This window comes from Crinia signifera, chromosome 1 (assembly GCF_055691185.1).
Source record: "Crinia signifera chromosome 1, ASM5569118v1, whole genome shotgun sequence".
NCBI lineage: Eukaryota > Metazoa > Chordata > Amphibia > Anura > Myobatrachidae > Crinia > Crinia signifera.
In genome coordinates this window covers 224,816,706-224,840,209 of record NC_139217.1, presented here as the reverse complement: position 1 = coordinate 224,840,209, position 23,504 = coordinate 224,816,706, and the positions used below count along the sequence as shown (strand labels likewise).

Here is a 23,504-nt window from a genome sequence, read left to right as displayed (position 1 = left end):
GTTTTCCGGCAGAATCTCGCATACCCTCACGTTGCCATGGTGCCTGCTTGAGCTCCATGGGGCGCAGCAGCGCGTTCCAAACCTGTAAACATATGAATTACAATGATGGCTAGAAATAGTCATCACAGGATCCCCGGTACAATAATACTTAGCGTTCGGTTGCTAGACTACAAAAAGTATTTATTCAGTAGATCATTGTGATAAAGATTATTTTTGCCATTATTTCAAAGGGAATGCGGAAGTTGTTTACAATGAAATTTAATCCATCCACGAACTAAAAAAATAGAAAGACAAAATTAGGAATCATATATAATAAAATGCAATAAAACTTTCTTCATGAGGAAAACATTAATATTTGACCCCACACCTTTTAATAGACACCTTAGTAGATGGAAAAAGGAGGGTTGTGAAGAAGCCAAGATTTTCAGGAAAGGAAAGGTTTCAATTCGAACTCACTGTTCAAACCTCTAGGTACTAATGTGCCCAAACGATATATCCAGCACATCTCTGTTTTTGAGAGCCGCTTGGCTAAATCGTTAGTACGGCTTTTTGGTATAATTTGTTCGATGGCACAAAAGTTTCTGATATGACATTCATTTCCATTATGGGCCACACAAAAATTCTCAGAAACTGTGTGAGTTTTTAGTTGTTTCCTGACATTATAGATATGCTCTGCAGTGCGGGCCTTCAACTGCCTGGAAGTCTTTCCTACTTATGCGAGCCCGCAACTGCATTCTAGAACATATATTACGTTTCGAGAATGACAGGTTAAAAACTGTTTGATTGGATATGTCTGTCTGCTTGTTTAATAGGGGAGGAAAAAGGGACCTGTGCGTACCAGCCATATGATCATCCAGTAAACAAGGTGTATGTGGTTCTCTCCCTCCTGCACCTTGACCACTAACAGCCCTGCACTGTGGCCCATGCCACAACACACCCTGCCAGGGGTGCAGAAAGCATGCAGAGTGAATAGGTATAGAACAGGATCGAGGAACCATGGCTCCTGTACAGGTACAGAGTCAGGATGTGCAGTCTGCAGGTGTTGGTGGATTAGATAATTTATTGCAGTGTGTTGGTTGATTGAACTTTTGGTTGAGGTTGAAAGATTCTCTGTCCTTCTGTCTCTCTCCTGTTTATCTCCGGTATATCTCCGATGTTTCTATGATATTGGTAATAATACATTTTTATCTTAATTCATTTTCATTGCAAGCATTTAAGGAATATAAATTAAATTTTCTAATTTTTGTAGGGTGTAGAGACGGTCAAGAAGGAAATTGATGAAAGCGTCTTGGCACAGACTGGACCATATCGCCCCCCACCAAGACTAAGGAAGAGGAGTGAATATTCTGGAGATAAAACCAAAGAAGAAAAAATATTTGAAGCTAATGAGTATGTATTACTTTCCTGCATACCATACACAACCAATTAAATTGAAAAATACAAAGGCTAGCTTAAGCGGCACTCATTCATTATGCATTAGTCTTGCAGCAGTTGCAAATGCATGAAAGTGGGGCACATATAGATGATTACATGTAATGTGTACACACTATATTAAATCACATGTTGATTTTGGGGTACAGTTTTGAGCACCGCACTGTAATAAGTACATGGAAGAATATAAATTTGTTCTGAGTAGAACCACCTCATAAATAAAGGCAATGTACGGGGTATAATTTATAACCAGAAGTTTTAAAAACTGTGTTATCTTGGAAAGGCAGTTAGCTTGTCCGGGTGCCATCCCTGGTAAGTATGTGTGTGTGTCCTCCCCCCTTAAGTACACACTCACTGACTCAGGACGCGACACGCTGCTCCTTCTGGGCTGCTGATGGTAATAACGCCATTCGAATTTTGCAAGGCTCTGTAAAATAATTGGGATAGATGGTTCTTGATCATAGTTATCACAGGATGCCAATTTGGATATATCAATTTTGGATTTGTGAAAAAGCAAAGAATCAACAAATTTGTGGCGTTAAAAGGACCACTTTTAAGCCATGGCTTTAGAAAAGAGTCCTGAAAGATTTAATCAGCTCTGGAGCTGTGGTAGAAGTCCAATTGACTGAAAGAAGAGAAGGTGTTTACTGTAGCCTATTCATAGTGCAGAAAGCGTCTTGAGGATTCACTACGATTTTAAACTTACGAGATTAAACAGAATGATAGAAAAAAAAGATGTTTCATATGGAAACTTTGCACACTGTTTTGATGGGTCTGGAAAGAGGAAAAGGGCAAATTTTCTCATAAATTCAGATAGTCCCTCTCCTCTTATGGGCTGTCTTCCAAAAATTATCCTTTATGGGTTCACCTCGTGTCAAGAATCCTATAAAGAGGCTCACATGTATGCTTACATGTGGGTGATGTTGGAAATGTGCCTAGGATTCTTTGTGATGGGGATGGCTCATACAGGGCCGGTGCTAGGCACCGGAGCACCCCAGACGAGGGGCACCCCAGCGCCCTCCTGCTCAACGGGGATGGGGGGTGGGTGTGCAGGCTGCGGGAGATGGAAGCGGGTGCAGGCGGTGGGAGATGCGGCAGGCGTAGAGTTACGGCGGGCGTAGAATAACTCCACGGGGGGGTGGAGCAGCATGACGCGTCTCGCACCACGTGGGGGGCTCTCCATGGGGTGGGCTCTCCATGGGGTGGCAGCGACGGCGTGAGATGCGTAGCTCCATGGGGGGGGAAGAGCAGAGAGAGGGAGACCGTGAACACTCACCTTCACCTTCATCCTAGGGCTGCTCCCAAGTTGCCGCCCTCCAGTGGCCGGTGCCCTAGGCAAATGCCTAAGGCTGCCTAGTGGTGGCGCCGGCCCTGGGCTCATATAATAAACACCACATACATTAAACAGATCATCTAAATGCTCACATGTATGCTTACAGGGGACAAGATGGGAATCTACACATCAAGGTATCTTTGATATAGATGAGTAAAATCTAATATTTCTATTCATAAATATGCATCATAAAAAGCTTTGCGCATGGTCAAGATATTCAACATATAACACTCACCAGATAGTAGAAAAAAATGGCACAAAAACTGTGCCATACACAGTAGTTAATAATTGACATGATTGTGTCCATTCACACGGGACGGCCACGGCCTGGCCGCCCGGTTGCAGCCGGGTGTCACCACTGAAAGGACGGCTGCCGGCCTGTGGCCATCCCAACCATTGTAAACATCTGTGCACGGCTTCTAGGTCGTGCGGGGTTTCACTGCCCGGCATCAGCCGGAGCGTGTGAAGGAGCCCCAACCATAATCTGCAATAAGCAGTCCTTGAAGTAATGAGAACACATGGGATTGGGATCTTATTCTAGATCCCATGTGTTATTGCGCAATAGCAGGTCTTTTTTTGGACAATAAAATTGGAAAAGACAATCATGTGCCCCCCCCCCCCCCCCATTAAAAAAAACAAAAACAAAACAAAACCCCAGGCTTTTTTTATGTCCCAAAAAATTATCGCTGCTAAATGGATACAGATTCGGTATCCCTTATCCGGATAACCCAAAACCGAAATATTCTGAAAACTGCAGGTTTTCAGAATATTTTGTGGGTTTTTTTTGCTTGTTGGTTCCTTTATCCACACCTTTATACTCCCCTCATCCCCCAGTGTCCACAGTGGCCATCGGATTCCTCTTCAGCTGCATCCTTGGTCCCAAGAATGCATTGCATGGGTGCGCCAGTGACGTCAACGGCGTACCCATGCTCTCACACGATGCATCCTTTGGACCTGAGATGCCTCTGAAGAGGAATCCAATGGCCACTGTGGAAGCAAGGGAACAGCGTGGATTTTGGGGGACCGTTCAAGGACCCCCAAGGGACCAGGTGAGCATTTTGTCAATTTTTTTCCAAAATCTGGAATAATCCCTTATCCAAAATATATTAAGCACAGCGCAGTACCATTTCGTTTTTTTTTTTTTTTTCCCTTATCCAAAATGCTTGTGGTCATTTTGAATAAGGGATACTTAACCTGTAACTTTCTTAAGGGCAAATTTACTTAAGCTTCTAAAAATTAAGAGGTGTTGCCTATAGCAGCTAATCACATTCTGTCTATTATTTTCTAGGATGCAGAAGAGAAATGATAGAATCTGATTGGTTGCAACATCACCTCTTTTCATTTTTAGAAGCTTTAGTGAATTTACCTCTTACTCTGTAATCTATGTGAAACGGTTAGACACTGCCAGGATATGTGATTTTTAGCTACTGCCCCACTACCCACTTTTTCTATGGATTACCTATTTTATTTCACTTGATTTGTCAAATGAAACCAGTTTTATTTGGGTTCACATTAACCAATATTGTTTAAAGTTTCATGGTCACTTCATAAACTGTATGTGTGAAGCTGACTGTGGTAATGATTTTTATTCCTCAGGAGACGTCAGGGGCCACAAGGCTAAGAGTGGGTAGAGAGCGGGTGAGCGAACTATTCCAGCACCAGAAAGGTTAACACTCTTAGCTGCTCAGTCAGCCAGGCTCCTCCCCTCCTCTACTCCGCCTCCAGACCAAGATACTTTCAGCTTTGATTGTGCTGGCAGGAGCCAACACGCACATAGAGAGGGCCTGCTTTATGCAGCCTTACTTCTTATTTAAAAAAATAAAAATTCTTCGTTTTACACAGACTTGGCGTCCATGACAGGGCAGCAGCACCCGGGCCCGCAGCCAGACACCACTCACAGGTGCGTGACCGTGGCTGGCCCCCAGGGGGTGGACAGCCCACATGGGGGTGGACAGCCACGACCAGGCACCAGGACGACAGCCACGACCGGGCACAGCTGGGAGCGCGTGCGATTTAGCGGATGTAACAGCCCGGCGGGGGAGGGGGCTGCACTACCAAGAGTCCGAACTGGTCCACCTTCCGTACCGCTGGGCCACCAGGGAGATGTTTGTGTGTGTGTGTGTGTCAGATCCCTGCCATTTTACCGGTGCTTTTTGAGTCATGGAGTACCTGGTGGCCATTTGCTAGTAGGGGGAGTGGGCTCTCCTCTCACAGCCCCTCCCTCTGGGACAGGAGGAAGGATATACCCATGTGGGTTTCCTCCCTTTATCTCTGACTGCCTGCCGCACATGCATAGAGGGACACGGAGAGCTCTCAGCCATTCTGGGGATCTACCTCATCACTGCCGGGCTACTTGGGCAAGCCCCCCTGTACCTCTCCTACAAGGATCACAGGTTACAGTCATTTATGCTCCAGCCAGCTATAGCTGCTTTGCGGAGCTCAGTGCCAGTTATTTTTATTTGCATTGTATGCCTTTGTATGTGTACTGTGTCTCGCATACTCTTTTAACACTATTGCTGCCTGTCAGAAGTTCATTGTGTTTGCTACCAGTTTCAGCTGCCTCTTGTACAATGTCAGAGGGCAGCGGTAGTAACAAAGTGGTGTTCTGCATACATTGCAAAGCAGGCATATCCCAGCTTGAGGAGGGTTTATGCCAACAGTGTATCAATACGCAGACGCAGCCCCTGTGGCAGCTTCCTCTCAGGAACCTGCTTGGGCCAAGTCCCTTACTCAGGTGATGTTGCAGTTAGTAGATAAGCTATCATCTGCACCATCTCTGCAGCCAGTAAGGGCATCCACTTCTCCGGTGTTTGCCTCTGTCCTGGGCATTCAGGCATCCTTACAGAGCAAAACTGGAAGCTGTGTGACTCTGGTCAGGGGGCCCCTTCCCTCAGGCCCCTCCTCCATCAGGACACTGATACAGACAGTGATGAGGAGGGACAACTTGTTAATGACAGGCATGATGACGTTGACGACGCCCCAAAGGGCGACACCTCGTCACGCATCAATGTAGGGGCCTTGGTAACGGCAATGTGAGAGATCTTAAATTTGAACCCCCTCGGTCCTCTGGATTGTCTTTAAGTGTCCCAAGCGGACTCTGACTTTTCCCTAAATCTAAGGAATTAGAGGCTACCCTCTCGTAGGCCTGGGAGATTCCTAATAGGAAGTTTGCTCTCCCTAAACAGTTTTCCATATCCCCTCCCTCAGGAGGATAGGGTCTGCATGGAGACAGCCCCCAGGGTGGACGCACATGTTGCTAAGATTTGTGTGCTCCTTTACTCTCCCCATTCCAACCACGTCCCTTAAGACTTCCGTTGGCCAGAACTTGTAGAACTTCGTTAGGCTCATTTATACAACCTCCGGGGCAGTGGCTTGGCCTGAGTGGCTAAAGCCATCCTGGAATGGACGACCGCCCTTGCAAATTCCATTGTGGAGGGGGGGAGAGCAGATGACCTTTTGGCCACTATTGACATTATGCATCAGGCCGCATTCTATTTAGGGGAGACTGCACTAGATGCAACTACCCTTACCTCCTGTGTGTCTGCCTTGGCTGTGGCGGCCTCTGTGGCTCTGCTCATAGAAGATTCTGATTCCAAGAAAACCTTAGAGCCTCTCCCCTTTGAGGGTTCCATCTTATTTGGGTCAGAATTGGATCAAATCGTGGCTATGGTGGCTTCTTCTAAAGCAGCTTTTTTGCCGTCCACTCCTACAGCACATCACCGTGCTGCTTTAGTTTTCAAGGCAGGGGTACGGGACAGTCATTCCCAGACCCAGCCCGCAAAGTCCTCTAAGGCTAAGGGCAAACGTCCCTGGGCCACCAGGCATCCTGAATCTAAGACTGAGCACAAGCCCTACGCATGAGGAGGCAACACTCCTCCTTGGGGAGTTCAGGGTGGGCGGCCCGGAGTTTGTATAAATGAGCCTAACGAAGTTCTCCAAGTTCCGGCCAACGGAAGTCTTAAGGGACTGGCTGGAATCCACAGATGCGTGGGTTTGGGATGTGGTGTCCCAAGTCTACTCCATAACCTTTCGCCCTCATCCACCAAGCTTGTTATTTTCCACAAGTTTTCCAAACAACTTAGAAAAGCGCAGAGCTCTGGAGCAGGTCATCCAGAAGCTACTGTCATCCAGGGTCATAGCTCCCGTGTCTCAGCGAGGCACAGGTTTTTATTGCAGCCTCTTTTTTGGTTCGATAGCCCAATAGGTCTTTCTGTCCCATCCTAAATCTAAAGCCGCTCAACAAATTTGTCAGGGTCCCAAAGTTCAGGATGGAAAACTTGAGATTTGACCTTACAAACTGGCGACTACATGGCATCTCTGGACATCCAGGAAGCATATCTGCATATCCCATCAAACAACAACATCGACAGTTTCTGCGGTTCGCACTGCTGGACCGTCATTTGCAGTTTTCAAATGCTTTCGGCATTTCATTGGCACCCAGGGTGTTTACGAAGGTCATCATGTGCAGCAGACTTCGCAATCAGGGTATCTGGATACTTCCGTATCTGGATGACCTGTTGATCCTGGCACAGTTGCCAGAGGTTCTCCGGGCACACTTGATCAAGGTGGTGGAGGTCCTGGAATGTCACGGCTGGATCATCAATTGACCCAAATTGTCGATGCTTCCAGCCTAGTCCATGATTCATCTGGGGGCCCAGTTGGACACAGTCCATCAGCGCATCTACTTGCCAGAGGTACACCGCAGGGCTCTGCAGTCCCGTGTTCGGGGTCACCTCTCCCTCAGGCGCTTGTCATTCCATGCCTGTTTGAGGGTCCTTGGCTCCATAGTGTCAGCCTTTGACATGGCGGAGTATGCACCATTCCACTCTTGCCCTAACCAATGAGAGATCCTCAGCTAATGGTTGGTGTCATACAACAATCTGCGAACACACCAGATTGTCTTGTCACCGACAGTATGGATCTCCCTGTCCTCTTGGCTTTTGGATTAGAACCTAATAAAGGGGAAACCATTTTGGATCCACCAGTGGACACAGTTGGGGAGCTTTTACCTGTCAGAAATCCTTTCAGGGGCTTTGGAATTCACAGGATTCCCTTCTGTCAATCAATGTCCTTAAACTGAGGGCAGTCCTATGGGCTTTCCACCAGACGGAGCCTTGGCTTTGGGGTCACCCTGTACAAGTCCAGTTGGGGAACTCTGACTCGGGTGCCCGTGGCGCAGGCCTCCGGCATCTTTCGGTGGACGCAAGATCCCGGCTATATAGGCAATATTTATTCCGGGGGTCCTCAGTTGGGAAGCAGACTTTCTCAGCCATCAGACTCTGGATGCCGGCAAATGGGCCCTCTATCCAGAGCGGTTCCCAATGTCGGTAGACTGTTGGGGCAGACCCGAAGTGGTCTTGATGGCCTCATGCCACAATCACCAGGTCAGACCCAAAGGCTTGCACGGTAGACGCCCTGTCAGCCATGTGGCTGTTTGTTCTGTTTGCTTTTCCCCCTATCTCACTCTTCTTCAGAATGCTTTGCAAGTTGAATGCGGAAGGGAGCACATTGAACCTGGTGGCCCCACACTGGCCTCAGACGATCTGTTTCTCAGATCTACAGGCGCTGTCAGTGGCCCCTCCGATCCATCTGCCTTTATGGCCAGACCTGCTCACTCAAAGTCCGTGTCTACATCTGAACTTGCAGCATCTGGCTTTGATGGGGTGACTGTTGAGACCTCCTTGTTGAGAGCCAAAGGCTTTAATTCAAGAGCCATATCAACGATGCTCAGGGTCCGTAAGCCTTCTTCGGCTGGTGCTTACCATCGCATCTTGCGGGCTTAGTTTTCCTTGGGTTGTACTCTTCATTTCAATCCCATGACTTACCATGTGTCTAGGTTTCTATCCTTTCTGCAAAAGGGTTTGGAGGCTGGCCTGCACTTATCTTCTTTGAAGGTGCAGGTCTCAGCTCCATCCATCCTATTCTGCAGGTGGTTGGCTTTGTTGCAGGATGTCCGCACTTTCTTTTAGGGGGTCCTGCGTATACAATCTCCATTTGTTCCCCCGGTTGCTCCATGGGATCTTTCTCTTGTTTTTAAGGCTCTTCATAGTCGCATTTGAACCATTGTGGTTGATGGACCTTTGCTGGCTTACCTGGAAAACCGTTTTCCTGTTGGTGATTTCTTCGTCCAGGAGGATGTCTGACCTGTCGGCTCTGTCCGGTCAGTCTCCTTTCCTGGTGTTCCATCCTTACAGGGTGGTTCTTTGGACCATTCCTTCACACCTCCCCAAGGTGGTGTCTAAATTTCAGCCTGCCTTTCGCAGGCTAGATGTATCTTCTGAGCAGCATTCCCTAGATGTGGTCCATGCTTTGCCCATCTATGTGCACCGCACTGAAACTCTTAGGAAATCAGACTCTATGGGGGAAATTTACTAAAGGAAATTTGTAAAAAATAGGTGTAATTTGTACCCAGAAATACACTTGTTTTTGACATTTACTATCCCGAAAAAATGGCAATTCGTATTCGTATTGATGTGCTATCAATACGTATACAAATTGCAGTACTTTCGGGATAGTAAATGCCAAAAATAAGTGTATTTCTGGGTACAAATTACACCTATTTTTTACAAATTTCCTTTAGTAAATTTCCCCCTATTTCTCCTCTATGGTTTTTAGAAGAGGGGTTGGCCTGCTACCAAGCAGATTATTGCCCGAAGGCTGAGGTCCATTTTCAAGCAGGCATACTTGGGCGCCTCTCTCCTGGTTCCTGCGGGGGGCTGGGCTCATTCCACGAGGTCTGTGGGTGCGTCTTGGGTTCTTAGGGGCAGTGCAACAGCAGAGCAACTTTGCAAGGTGGCGACTTTGTCGTCTGCTAATACTTACTTTTTCTTCTATGCGTTCAACACGTATGACTCCCAGAACTCTGCATTTTGCCAGAGTGTACTGGCCACGGCACAGGCGTATCCCCACCCTTAGGTGGCTGCTTTAGGACATCCCACTGTTAGCACTGTGACCCCTGATGTCTCCCGAAGAATAAAAGATGATTTATGTCTTACCTGTTAAATCTCTTTCTTCAAGGACGTCAGAGGCCACAGGGATCCCTCCCTGCTGTGCCTGCTTCATTAGTATTGAAGTTCATAGTTCCATTGAGTGAACTTAGTTAATAGTTCATTTTGTTGAGTGAACTGACACGTTACAGTTATGGTTCTCTCTGTTGAGGGACCTCACATATGTTTGAATGTGTTTCTGTATGGTTTTTCTCTTCCTTCTCTCTAGTCTCCTTCCTGGCTTGGAAAAAACTGACTGACAGCAGCCGAGAGGTTTAACCTTTTTGGTGCTGGAATGGTTCGCTCACCCTCTCTCTACCCACTATTAGCCGTTGCCCCTGATGTCCTCGAAGAAAGAGATTTAACAGGTAAGACTTACATCTTGTTATGTATTTCAGGGAAGCTATAGGAGTTGTGCTACACAAGGATTCTAAGTGGCACGAGCAATGGAAGGATTTCAAAGACAACAATGTAGTTTTTAACAGTAAGTGCACAGACTTCTATATGTCGCATAACAAGTTGCTTTTTTCCTGTTTTCAGAAGTAGAGAATGCATTATGGATACATAAAAAAAAAATAGCTGATATTTCTTATCAGGTTATTAACATGATCATTCAATGTCCGTTTGTATCTACCCAGTTTGTTTAATCACTTGTTTCCAATTGTAAAGCGCAATGGAATATGCTGCGCTATATAAGAAACTGTAAAAAAAATAAATAGGCTGGAGTGTTTCTGTGGAATTTGTGACCATTCATTCAGTTGAGCCTATATGAGGTCAGGCACTGATGGTGGACAAATGGATTTTAGGTAAGTACAGCGCTAATTATGTCTAGGTGCATATAAGTCTGAGTGACCATCAGAAACAATATAACATAATAATATAACTTAATTTAAAATTCAGTTAGACTATATATAAATTACAGGTGGCCACCTAGCATGAGAACAGAATAAAATAAATTATTTTGTAAATATGGGGAATATATGCACAATAGTGGACAGTTCAAGGTGACATAGTTATATATACATAATCAGGGGCAAACGCAGGAATTGCAAGGGGGGTTTCCAGAGAGGGGTGCACAGACGTATTAAACAAGTGTAAATAGATGCACAAATTATATACAGTACATAATATCTGTGTGTGGTATGACTGGCCGACAGTCGTGATATCGGCTGTCAGTATACCAGTATGTCGCCAGTTCTTTTCTGCCTCTTGAGTCATGAAGAGTCATCTCTTAGATGCGGCACTATGGTAGCTGTCTCCTGTCTAAGTTCACTTCCCAGATGGGCTGGATCCTCAAATAGTGCCCACATAGCCACAGTCCGCTGTTTTCTGTGGACCGGGCTCCATACAATGGGTGGCGATATGGGAATCAAAAAGTTCTGATCATATACCTTGGGGTACCGGGCATTCTCTCTCTCTCTAATGTGTTTAGCTCAGTCAAGAGGTTTTTCAAAGATGGTTTGTGTTTTGGGCTAGACACCCTGATAGACCCGTCATTATAATTTAGTTGTGTTTTCTTATTGGATCTTGTAATTTGCACACAGGTGGGTTCTAAGCACATAGGTAGAAAGCCTATTTTCTTACCTAATTAAACTTTCAAATACAGATACAAATAGTTATACATTTATATAATTTGTTGTCAAGGAGAGAACAATTCATAATAATATGTTTTCTTATGTAATGTATATTAGTAACAAATAATAAAAAAAACACTTTTTTTTTATAATACACAATATATTCAGATTTTGTAGAATTCGAACAGTTCCAAAGCTAATGCTTAAACAATTGCTCTATACCTAACTATATTTAGTTGTGTAGCCAGCAAGTTATTATTTAAAAAATAATAATAAATAATGAAGATAAAATAAAAACCTAAATAGTATTTATTTCTACATGTATATAAACATTGAAGATACCCTAGCCATACTATTATGTATTACAGAGACCTATATAAAAGTGAAACCTGAAAGTGGAATTAAAAGTTTTATAATTAATACATTCTTTATTAGGATCAAATTGCGCATATAGTAATCCATATGATCCATCTCAATGAAACGTGTCATAAATATATTTACCGTTTTTTATATAGCGCAGCAGGTTCTCTTGCACTTTACAATTGTAGACAGTAATAGAACAAACTGGGTAACAACAGACAGACTTGGAGGTTAGAGGGCCCTGCTGCAAGCTTACAATCTATAGGGAAATAGGAGGGAAACAAAAGGACAGCATAGCAGTCCCACCAAGTTGCAAGTCCAGAAGGGAAGCTACAAGATACATAGGTGTCTCAGAGGATCATGCATGTGGAATTTAAATCTGATAGGCTTGCCTGAAGAGGTGAGTTTTCAGGCAACACTTGAAAGTTTGGAGGATAGTAGATTGTCTTATTGTGCGTGGAAGGGCATTCTATAGGGTGGGAGCAGCCAGATGAAAGTCATGTAGTTAATTTTAGCTAGTAATTTGTGCAGAAGACAGATGCAGATCTTGTGCAAAGCGGAGTGGTCAAGTTGGGAAATTATAAGTAAAAAGATATATACTGGTGTAGTATGGTTAATAGCTTTATATGTGAGTTGAAGTATTTTATATTGAATACGGTAAAATACAGGTAACCAAGGGAGGGATCAGCAGATGATGAGCGTCTTGCTAAGAAGATCAGCCTAGCAGCAGAATTTAAAATGGATTGCAGTGGCGAGAGTCTGTTATGGGGAAGACCAGTTAGGAGACTATTTAGTAGTGTCTTGTGAAAGATAGGGTCGTATTTTGGATATGTTTTTTAGATGCATGTAACATGATTTGGAGACAGATTCTGGGGAACAAAGGACAGTTCAGAGTCAAGGATGAACCCTAGGCAATGAGCTTGTGGGGTAGGGTAGATTGTTGACTGAACAGTTATGGAGATATCAGGATGGTAACTCTCCTTGGCTTGTGGGAATATAATTAATTCAGTTTTGGAAATATTGAGTTTAAGGTGGCGAGTAGACATCCAAGATGAGATGGCAGAGAGGCATTCAGAGGCTCGGCCCAAAACCACTTGTGACAACTCTGGGGTAGATAGATAGATTTAAGTATATTTTGTAAGCTTGCAAACAGGGCCCTCTTATCTTTTGACTGTCTGTAAATATCCACTTTGTTGTATCACTGTCTCCTTTTGTAAAGCACAACGGAATATGATGCGCTATATTAGAAACTGTTAATAAATAAATAAGTATTGTCCGCATATAAGTGATACTGAAATCTGAAGAGCTGATTAGTTTGCAAAGAGATGAGATATATCTCTCACAGTTTGCAAATGATGAATCCAATTTTTGAAATGGAATTAATAAAGGTTACTTAAAAAAAAAAGTGTATGCACAATATAACAATTTTTCACTTTTTTTCTTTTCCCATGAATTCTTAGTGAGCAGATCCATATGGGCTAAACAGTCTGTATCTTAGTATGTTTTATATTTTACTATGCAGCCACTGAATAAAATGTTAAACTATTTAGTCTGTATTGGTACTGTTATTATTCAGCTATTATTTACCATTGACAAATTTATTTGTCTTTTTTTTTGTGATTATCAGGATTTTTTGAAATGAAGATGAAATATGATGAGAGTGATAATGCAATTATTAGAGCGTCACGTACCATTACGGACAAAATAAGTGACCTTTTTGGTAAGTTAAATATTGCTAATATAACCTGTATATTGTATAATGACCTTTAAACTTCTCAATTATTTTTCCTATTACTTTAAACTTTACATATTCTTAATGGTAAAAATAAAATATTGATTTTTCATAAAATTTATACTTTCTAGGGCAAACGGCAACATTTGCATAAAAACACAGAAAAAACATCAGAATAGCTCTGTTTGTCTTGTTACTATATCCTATTCATTTGAATAGAACAGTTATTGAAATAGTACAGGTATTGGATGTTTTCTATATAATTGGGGCATTGTCTTCCTGGAAGACAACTCTGCCATCAGGGAAGAATAAATCCAGCATTGTGTTAACATGATCATTTTTTACCATTGATTAGAGGCTCTGATTAAAATTGCGTACTGAAGGAATTACAGGCTGTACAGATATTTAGGTTGATTCTTTGCAAAAGTCACATACACATGGTGCAATTTGAGCTTTCGGTTTTGACTATATAGTTAAAATAAATTCTCCAAATGAGGTCATTGTGCTTCTTCTATACATCGTGCAAGATAGCTGAATATGTATCACACAATTTTTCAAAATGCAACTTATTAAATTGTAACAAATGGAGGGATGGCGCTCTCTATATGTAATACTAGGAGGCCGCCCTCTTTGGAAGAGAAATGAAAAGGTTACATTTGGAGTACTGCATTAAAGACAACGTGTAGTGTGACACTGAATAGATTTGCACAGAGTAAGGGTAAACACATGAATTTATTAAGCACAATGGGGCAGGTGTATTAAGCCTTAACAAGAGATAAATGCAAGGGAGATAAACGTCCAGCCAATCACCTGCTAACTGCCATGTTACATTCTTTGTTTGAAAAAAGTCAGTAAGGAGCTGATTGTCTGGACGTTTATCTCTCTTTATCACCCTTGCATTTATCTCTTGTTAAGGCTTAATACATCTGCCCCAATGTCACAAAAATGCTCCAAATAAAGCAAGTGGTGTGATACATATTCAGCACTCTTGTAAGTTATATAGCAAAAGCACAATTAACTTATTTTGGAGAGTTGGTTTACCTTTTTTTGAGAATTTGTAGATCTAGATGTGTGAAAGCACAGACACACCCGAGGTTTGCAGTTGTGGCTATTGATTTAAATAGTTTTAATATTAAGTGTCTGGTCTCTCTTGCTGATTTTGGTGGGTATTCAATCTCTGATTCCGGCAGCTTCTGACCGTACATCGACATTCGGTATTCAATGTACTGAGTGTCAGAAAGTCGGCAAATTGTCGAAAATGGCCAAGTATTGTCAGAAAACGGCTGTGAATTCGACAATCCTCTGTGGTTTCCGACAAAACAGATCTGACTTTAAAAACAGTCGGATCTGACAGCCTTCAATGCTGATAGTACCGGCAGCAATGAATAGGTGAGTGACGATATTTCCCCTGTCGAGAAATATCAGCACAGATTGAGTGCCCTTGGTTTATAGTCAAGTTTGGAAGAAAAGTTAGCACAAATCGCACAGTCTATGTACAGCTTGTGATGCCAATTCGTGCCCTTTGGGATTGGCATTGCAAAAAAAAATACTGTATATGGAAGCCAATTTCTTAATCTATTTTATACGGGGCGTGGCTTGATCTGGCAAGCGAGCGGACGCTGGGGGTGAGAGCTCTGCTAAAATCCTGATTACTTATCCAGCCCCAGGGCCCATTGGAGTATCATCCTTAGATCACCACCTTCCGGAATCCCTCCTGCATCTCTTGTGTCAGCCGCGGCTCCCGCAGACAGCCTGTGGTGGCTACGACGGATGATTGGGCCTGTTGCTGTCTGTGCTCCTCCGGTCCCGTGCGCCATCTTTGATCCGCTTCTCCCCACTCTGCGGGTCCTGCCTTGCTGCTGCATCGGTACCAGGGACACCGCTGACACTGCCAACCTCCTCCTGTGGTGCTACGGTCTCTGCTACAGTGGTGAGTGCGGCTTGTCTGGGTGCGGCGGCTGCTTCCCCTGCAGTCCTCTGCTGGTCCCGCCTCCCGCTCTGCTCTGCCCAACTCTACAAGTCGGCGGCTTCCTGTGCTGCCGCTCTATATGCCTCAGCCTGTATGCTGAACTGAGCCGCCTGCTGCCGTGCTCAGGGGTGGTCTCCTGCATCACCGCCCTGTACACCCCGGCCCGCATATCAGCTTCCGGTCAGGGTGCACCCACTGAATGGCACCGTGGCCATTCTGGTCAGTGAGGGGCGGCAGGCTTTACTTTTGGCTTCCAACCTGCACGTACCTGCGGCCTGCGGGGCACGCTGTTTGCTACCGACAAGAGGATATTGCCAGCCGAAGCCTATTTCAGACTGCTCCTACTCTTCCTCCTCAGTTTACATAATTGTGAACTTGCCTTTCTGCTATTGTCACCTCCACATATTGGGAGTAAAATGGGAAACCCAGGCACCAGATTTACTTACTGCACTCTTAGACATATCCAGGGATAATAATTATATTCCCTCCACTCTCCGTGAAGCGCCTGTTACAACAACTGAAGATGTGCGTGTTAATCCCGTGGAATACTCTGATAAACCATCCTGTACCCCTAGCGGAGCCACTTCAAATGACCTACTTACAGCTACTGCTACAAACACCTTTTTAGATCTGTCAACTTAACTGCTCTGGAACTTATCCGGGTGATGAATGCCTTCACTGCTCTGGAACTTCCTTGTGATGAAAGCTTTCCCTGTTTTGAAACTTATCCTAGGGATGTAAGCCTTCACAAATTTGGAACTTCTTCTGGTGATTAGGGCACTCACTGTCTTGAAACTTATTCCGGTGATGAAAGCCTTATCTGCTTTGGAGCTTACTCTGCTGTTGATAATCCTGGTGTCACAACCTATGCCTCTATTGGCATGGAAGCCTGGCCTTTACTACACCAATTCCTCTGCTTTTCTTGCTTCCATTTTCATACCCTTCCCTTATATTTTGGCTGTCTGCTTTGGATGATGATAACTGATTTCCTACCATATGTTATGTCTATGAAATATTCAGCTCCTGTTCAACTATATAAGCTTACATTGTGACCACGTGTTAAGTGGGGTTAATTGTGAGGTTGTTTTGGGTGTTGTTTTTGATCGTTTTTAATGTGCTTTCTTATTGCTCTCTGTCTTGTCAAAGTCTAATTGCATACACGCCATTTTAGAATGGTATGGCCGCCATTTTGGTTCGCAGAGTTACGCAAATAAAGTATAATAACCAAGTTTTGTAATAAGGCGAACCCAGGGCGCTGCCATACTAATACACATAAATTCATATCCCACACTTACAAGTAATAAAATATAGTTAATATGGTTTTAATTCGCAGCACATAGTTTAACTGGTAATACACAATCTTTTCTGGATATTTAGCATCTATAGGTTCCGTCTCTCATGCGCAGCACTCCAGTCCTTGTTAAAAGTTTGCAAGTCCTAATGGCCAACAGTTATGGATCAATTCCATAATCAATGGTCATTTTGCTATGTGCTCTGAGAAACCTTAGGAAATCAGGTTTGCAGCTGGTTTCAGTGTTGATTTATGATGATGTCTGAAGACAAAGGACACTGAAGTTCACTCCCCTGCACCAATCCGCAAGAAGCAACATCTGATCAATCTACCCCCCTTAATTTGGACACTATAAGAGAGCAGAACCTGCATTGGGAGCTCTCTCTCTCTCATATCTCCTGGACTGTATTCTAACAGAATATAGTAAGCTTGGACCGGACAATACAGCGCTTTAGATGAGATGGTAACATTTTGCATTCCTGTATGTATTTTCTATAGTGTGGCTGATTGTATTTTATATCTGATTGTTTTCCCCCTAGTAGTTTAAAGCATACTTTGTATTGTATAACAAACTGTACACTGTGTTATATTGTTTTTCTCTCTCTCTGTAACCCCCTGCTTGTCCGCTAGTGACTAAATACATTATTTGGGGACTATCTCCTAATTTCTTGAGTTATACTTGAGTCTTGGCTTTTATTCGCATTTAATGACAAAGGTTTAATACGGACATTATCCTTGAAAGGTGTACTCAAATGGGGTACTAAGTACTGCAAAATGATACTGTATTCTAGGTATCGGTATAGCGTGTATCATAAATGAACAAGGTTTGCTACGCTGTGTTACGCTTTGTTCGCACATAGCTAGGAATAAAGGGTTAGCAGTTTACGGACACAGTACGTAGGCGCACTTCACTTGTTATCCATCTGGTTATATTTATATCGACATTGATAATTAAGGGCTGCGTCCGAGCGTTACAAACTTTAAAGCACTGTACTGAACGCAGTACTTGAGCCTATACCAGCAAAAGGGTTGAAGTGATCAGTTAACCATTGGTGGAAAGTCAGCGGTGGTACAGAGCTTGAAAGGGGCTAGCGTATGAATCCGAGGGACAATAAGTGAAGTTCAAAGAGAAATAATTGTGTGTTTAAAGTATATACGGTGTTTATATTAAGTGGGTTATACTTCTATCTGCCACAAGTAGTTTAACGGGGTATAGTGTTTGAATTGCTTGTTTGTAGTCACGGTACATGCGCATGTGTGATATTTTCGCATAAGCAGAGGCAAAGGCCTGTGTTTATTATAGTGCATAGAGGATTCTTTCTGTGTAAAACTATAAACTGTTGTTAGTGGTTACTGCAAGGCTGAGGACTCCGCCACGTGGCAGCAGGTTTTAGGCCTATACAGTAACGTGAAGCGTCTGCAGTGTATTACGTAAGGAACGCACACATGTGCTTACGTCAGGCATTTAGGCCTTTGTACGTAACTTACGGAACAAGTACGGGATTAATTTCACATTCGCAATATTACCGCTTCTGCGAAATACAGTCACAAACTGTCAAATACACTGTAGAACACGTGTGTGTTCGCAGGCACTGCACACATAGCACACGTAGTCCAGCGGGGGCTAACATTAATTACAAGCACTATTAAGCAGTATATTAATATACTGGTGATAGGACGGTAATTAATACAAGAAAAGTTTTGTATCTTCGGTTAATTTTTAAAGCAAGCAATTCAAGCAGTATTTTAATAAATTCCTATAGTTGTTTAAGGGGATTTATACTCGCATAAGTATCTGGTGAAAACTACCAACCAGGGAAAGTTTTCTGTACAGAATTATTTCAGTTTTGTGTAAGGCCCAGGTGTAAATAGGACTCAGTGTGAAATATAACTGAGTTGACGGGCGCATGAAGGTGTGACCCATAGCGCTATAGAAATCATAGTAGGAAGTATGTTAACATAGGACATACAGGGGGTGCGTGACGATGTACCAATATGACTGCCCCTATCACAGATACTGTTCCATTGTCTTCCGCAATAGAACTGGTATCTGTCGAATAGGGTAAAAGAGGCTAAGCGCAGAACAAAAGGATCTGCCTGGCTTCTCAAGTAAAAATACAAATCTTGCCGAACACAGGAAAAACAAGTTTTTTAGTGTTCTGCAAAATTTGTCCGCACCACTGCGAGGCATGCTAGTGACTTGTCGCTAGCTGAAGGATAGTGGTGATAGAGAAAGGAGCTTACCCCTAATAGGTACGTTTGACTATTAATTGTCGGAAAAACGGTGCCCACGGGGGAAGGAGTGTTTGGGTGCTCTCAAGTAAACCGCCCACCAATTTTCTGCTTGTGGTGAAGGATTATTTATCATAACAATGGGAAATTAGAATTCATCCAGAGAATTTGTGCTACCTAGGGACAAAGAGCTAAGCCGAACCAAGGGATCGGCCGCGATCATAATCAGTATGAAGTATGGTGAGTTAGAATTTCCCAGTGTTGGTAGTTTTGATCCAGAAGTGTTATCTGCAGTTAAAGATAAGATAGGAGGAGCTAAATCTAGGTGTGAAGAGAGATTAGGGGGAGGAGCTGAGTGTAAACAGCTGCCTGACATACTATATAAATAGAGACAAGACTCATTTGGAGCTTGCTCATTGAGAGAGAAGCTTGCAGACTAAAGTGAAGCTTGAATGTTTAAGTGACTTGTGAGTTGGAAACAGAAGCAGGTGAGTTATCTTGCGTTCTGTCTGTCTTGTATTCTTTATCTGTCTATCTATATAGAGACTGTAATTTTGAGGGAGAAATCGGAGTGTTATTTTGGTTGTGCCTGTATCTGTATAGTGTATTGTTACTAGGTGTGAACAGATACTAGGAGGAGGAGCTAAATCTAGGTGTGAAGAGAGATTAGGGGGAGGAGCTGAGTGTAAACCGCTGCCTGACATACTATAAATAGAGACAAGACTCATTTGGAGCTTGCTCATTGAGAGAGAAGCTTACAGACTAAAGTGAAGCTTGAATATTTAAGTGACTTGTGAGTTGGAAACAGAAGCAGGTGAGTTAGAATACAGAAAAAGGTGAGTTTGAACACAAAAGCCTAAACACATATTATTGTTCTTACCATACATCTGATACAATGTTTGGCCTGGTACAGTGGATGTAATGCATTTGTTTTGAGGGAGACATTCTGGAGACTCAGCTGCTGTCCAATCTGCAAACAATTTTCTTTGCTGCAGGAGGAGATAGCTAAACTGCATGCTGAGCTACGTAGGATGTCTGTGTCCTTGCAACCACCACTGCCTTAGAGAGCCCCCAGAAGACATTTTGCCTGGACTGCTGTGGGCTCTGAAAGGCAGAGACTGACCGAGGGCATCAGACACATTCCCCAAGTGGTCACACTGCAAAACTCATATGCTGCTCTTGCAGGGTTGGAATGTATGACCAACGTAGGCAATAAAGAACATGAAGATATGAGGACTTCTACCTCTACTAACTGTAGGACCAGGAAAATTTCACCTCCAAAAAGGACTGCACTTCTTTTGGGAGATTCCATCATTAGAGGAGTTCATCTGGGAAATGCTACTAAAGTAGAGAAACAAGTAAGGTGCTTACCTGGAGCCACATCTCCAAGAGATAAAGAACGCATGCTAAGAATTGTAAAGGCAGCAAGAAAAGATGGGGAGGTGGATGTGATCGTCCACCTAGACACAAATGACCTGGTTAATGCTGAAGTCATGGCCGTAAAAGATGAATTTAAAAAGTTAGGAACTGCTCTAAAACAGGTGGCAACCACTGTAACTTTTTCAGAAGTATTGCCAGTACACCAAGGGGAAGATAGAACTCTGAGAATCAGAAACTTCAATGTTTGGCTAAGGAATTGGTGCAATGAGGAGAGATTTGGATATTTAGGTCAAAGTCAAGCTACCTGGCAAGACAGAGCCTTATATAAAAGTGATGGCCTGCACCCATCTTCAAGGGGAACGAGAATATTAAGTGAGAAGTTTGGAAGCTTCATAAGCAACTATTTAAACCAGCAGAGGGGAGCAGTGAACCAAATAAGAATGAAGAAATCTGCTCCCCCAACCAAGAGGTATTGTCTGCAGGCAAATGGAACAGGAAGCCTATACACTGCAACAGAAGATAATGCCGATCAAAACCAAATAGATGTAGGCAGAAAGATGAACATAGCTAGCAGCAGGAGAAGCACAAACACAATTTTAAGAGCTATGTGTGCAAATGCTAGGAGCTTAGGAAATAAAATCCCAGAACTAATTGCAATAATGACAAGGGATGAACAGGATATTGTGGCTATTACAGAGACATGGTGCAATGAAAATCATGACTGGGACATAGCTATACCAGGATATTCTTTATTTAGGAAGGATAGAATGGGAAAAATTGGAGGAGGGGTTGCAATATTTGTGAAAAAAATATATAAAGACTACCTTAATACAAAGTATTGATGAAAAAACTGAGGCCCTTTGGGTGACCATAGAAACAGGGGAGAAGGCGATTCTTCGTATAGGGGTGATCTACAGACCACCAGGTCAGGAAGAGGAACTAGACAAGAGCCTATTGCAGGACATCAATAAAATGGCATTAAAAGGAGAGGTGATAATCATAGGAGACTTTAATCTACCTGATGTAAACTGGGAGCTGCCTGTTGCAAGTTCCACCAGAAGTAGGGACATGCTGAATTCCTTGCAAGGAGCCATCCCTCCAGCAATTGGTGAGGGAGCCCACCCGTAAGGACACAATATTAGACTTAATACTTACAAATGGTGACAGAATATCTGACATAAATGTGGGTGAAAATCTGGGATCCAGTGACCATCAAACAGTATGGTTCAAAATAAAGACAGAGACTGACTCATCGCACACAAAAACAAAGGTGTTCGATTTTAGGAAGGCTGATTTTGTGCAGATGGGAAACTCTGTAAGGGATTCTTTGGCAGAGTGGAGGAGCTTGGAAGGAGTGCAGGATAAGTGGGAAAAATTAAAAAGTGCAATTCTAAAAGCAACAGAACTTTGTGTCAAAAGAGTTAGGAAAAACACAAGAAAAAGAAAGCCATTGTGGTTTGCAAAAGAAGTAGCAAGTATTGTGAAAGCAAAAAAGTTGGCCTTGAGGACAAAGAGGTGTATCTTGTTAGACAGAAGGAGGCTAAGAAGGTAATCCGATGTGCAAAAGCACAGGCTGAAGATAAAATGGCCCAGTCAGTGGGTAAAGGGGGAAAACTTTTTTTAGGTATATAAAGGAGAAAAAGAGGAGAAAGGAGAAAAACAAAAAGTGGAATAATTAGACTGAAGACAGAGTGGAAGTTTTCTTGAGGGAGACAATGTAATAGCAGATAATATTAATAATTATTTTGCTCAGTATTCACTGCTGAAAGAGAGGGGAAGGGACCACAGTTAAGTTGCAAGTATAGTCAGAAAACTGAGGGAGAGACATTTACAGAGGAGAAAGTCCTCACAGAACTCTCAAAACTGAAAGTGGATAAATCAATGGGGCCAGATGGGATACATCCAAGGATACAGATTCTGCTTTCACATTGCACAACCTGCTCTGACCTGGTTTTTTAAACGTTTCTTTAACCGGGTCAGAGCAAGTTTAACCCCTTTCACATTGCATGTTGTAAACGGTATATTGCTGGTTAATTACCGTTTTTGTACCTTTCACATTGCACCCGTTGTGAAAGGTACAAAACGTTAATGAAGCAGTAATATACCCCCCCTCCCCTGGTACTGGCAAGCGCACCCCCCCCCCCTACTTGCCAGCGCACACCACAGTGGAATCACGGCAGGAGCAGCGGCTTGCCGGGTCACCCGGACCACCCGCTCTTGCGTGTCTGCCTGCAGCAGCAGGGTCCGCTCACAGCCAGCACCTACCACCCTCCCCTGCCCAAGGCAGCAGCCCCGCTCACCCGCCTGCAGGAGCAGCGGCTCGCCGGGTCACCAGGAGCACCTGCTTTTGCGTGTCTGCCTGCCGCAGCAGGTTCCGCACACAGCCCACACAAGGGACACGCTGCCTCAGCATTACATGTCGCGCTGCCTCCCGAGCAATGGACCGTGCTTGCCAGGTACCTGGGGAGGGTGTGGGAGACAGAGACCCCGCGTCTCTGGTGGAAGGGGGGGTTGGAGACCCTGCTTGCCTGGTTCCAGGGGATGGGGGACCCCGCTTGCCTGGTTCCAAGGGATGGGGGACCCTGCTTGGTTCGAGGGGGGGGGGAGGGGGTCGAGATCTCGCTGGTCAGGTACCAGGGGAGGGGGGGGGGGTCCAGTGTAGGGTACAAAATACCGGTTCAGACCCGTTCACACCCGTTCACACTGCAGAAATAACGGGTCTGAACCATGTAGGACCCTTCTTTTTAACAGTTTTGAATTACCGGTTCACTTGAACCGGTAATTTAAAACTGCCACTTTCACACTGCAGCTACTGTATAACCGTTTTGAAACGGTTAAGAATCGGCAATTTACGGTGTTATAGCTGCAGTGTGAAAGGGGTATAAAAGAGCTTAAAGGGGAGTTGGTAAAACCAATAACAGAATTATTCAACCAGTCACTAGCTACTGGAGTAATCCCAGAGGACTGGAAAACAGCGAATGTAGTCCCACTGCACAAAAGTTGAAGCAAGGAAGAGGTAAGCAACTATCAACCAGTGAGCCTTAAATAAGTAGTAGGGAAATTGATGGAAACACTCTTAAAACAAAGAGTTGTAGAATATCTCAAAACCAGCAATTTACAGGATCCAAAACAGCATGGGTTTACTGGGGGAAGATCATGTCAAACAAATCTTATTGACTTTTTTGACTGGGTGACTAAAGTAATAGATCAAGATGG

General features: G+C 43.7%; 1 protein-coding gene across 2 annotated transcripts in view; it reads left to right on the top strand.

Annotated features, from left to right (window-relative positions):
* TIMM44 (translocase of inner mitochondrial membrane 44) overlaps positions 1 to 23,504 on the top strand; it is a 198,485-nt gene that overhangs the window by 112,195 nt on the left and 62,786 nt on the right. For both annotated transcript variants that reach the window (XM_083179337.1, XM_083179338.1), the window contains exons 6-8: positions 1,250 to 1,389; positions 10,149 to 10,234; positions 13,312 to 13,404. In XM_083179337.1, coding sequence (XP_083035463.1) covers positions 1,250 to 1,389; positions 10,149 to 10,234; positions 13,312 to 13,404 — 319 coding nt within the window. The remainder of the gene's footprint in view (positions 1 to 1,249; positions 1,390 to 10,148; positions 10,235 to 13,311; positions 13,405 to 23,504) is intronic.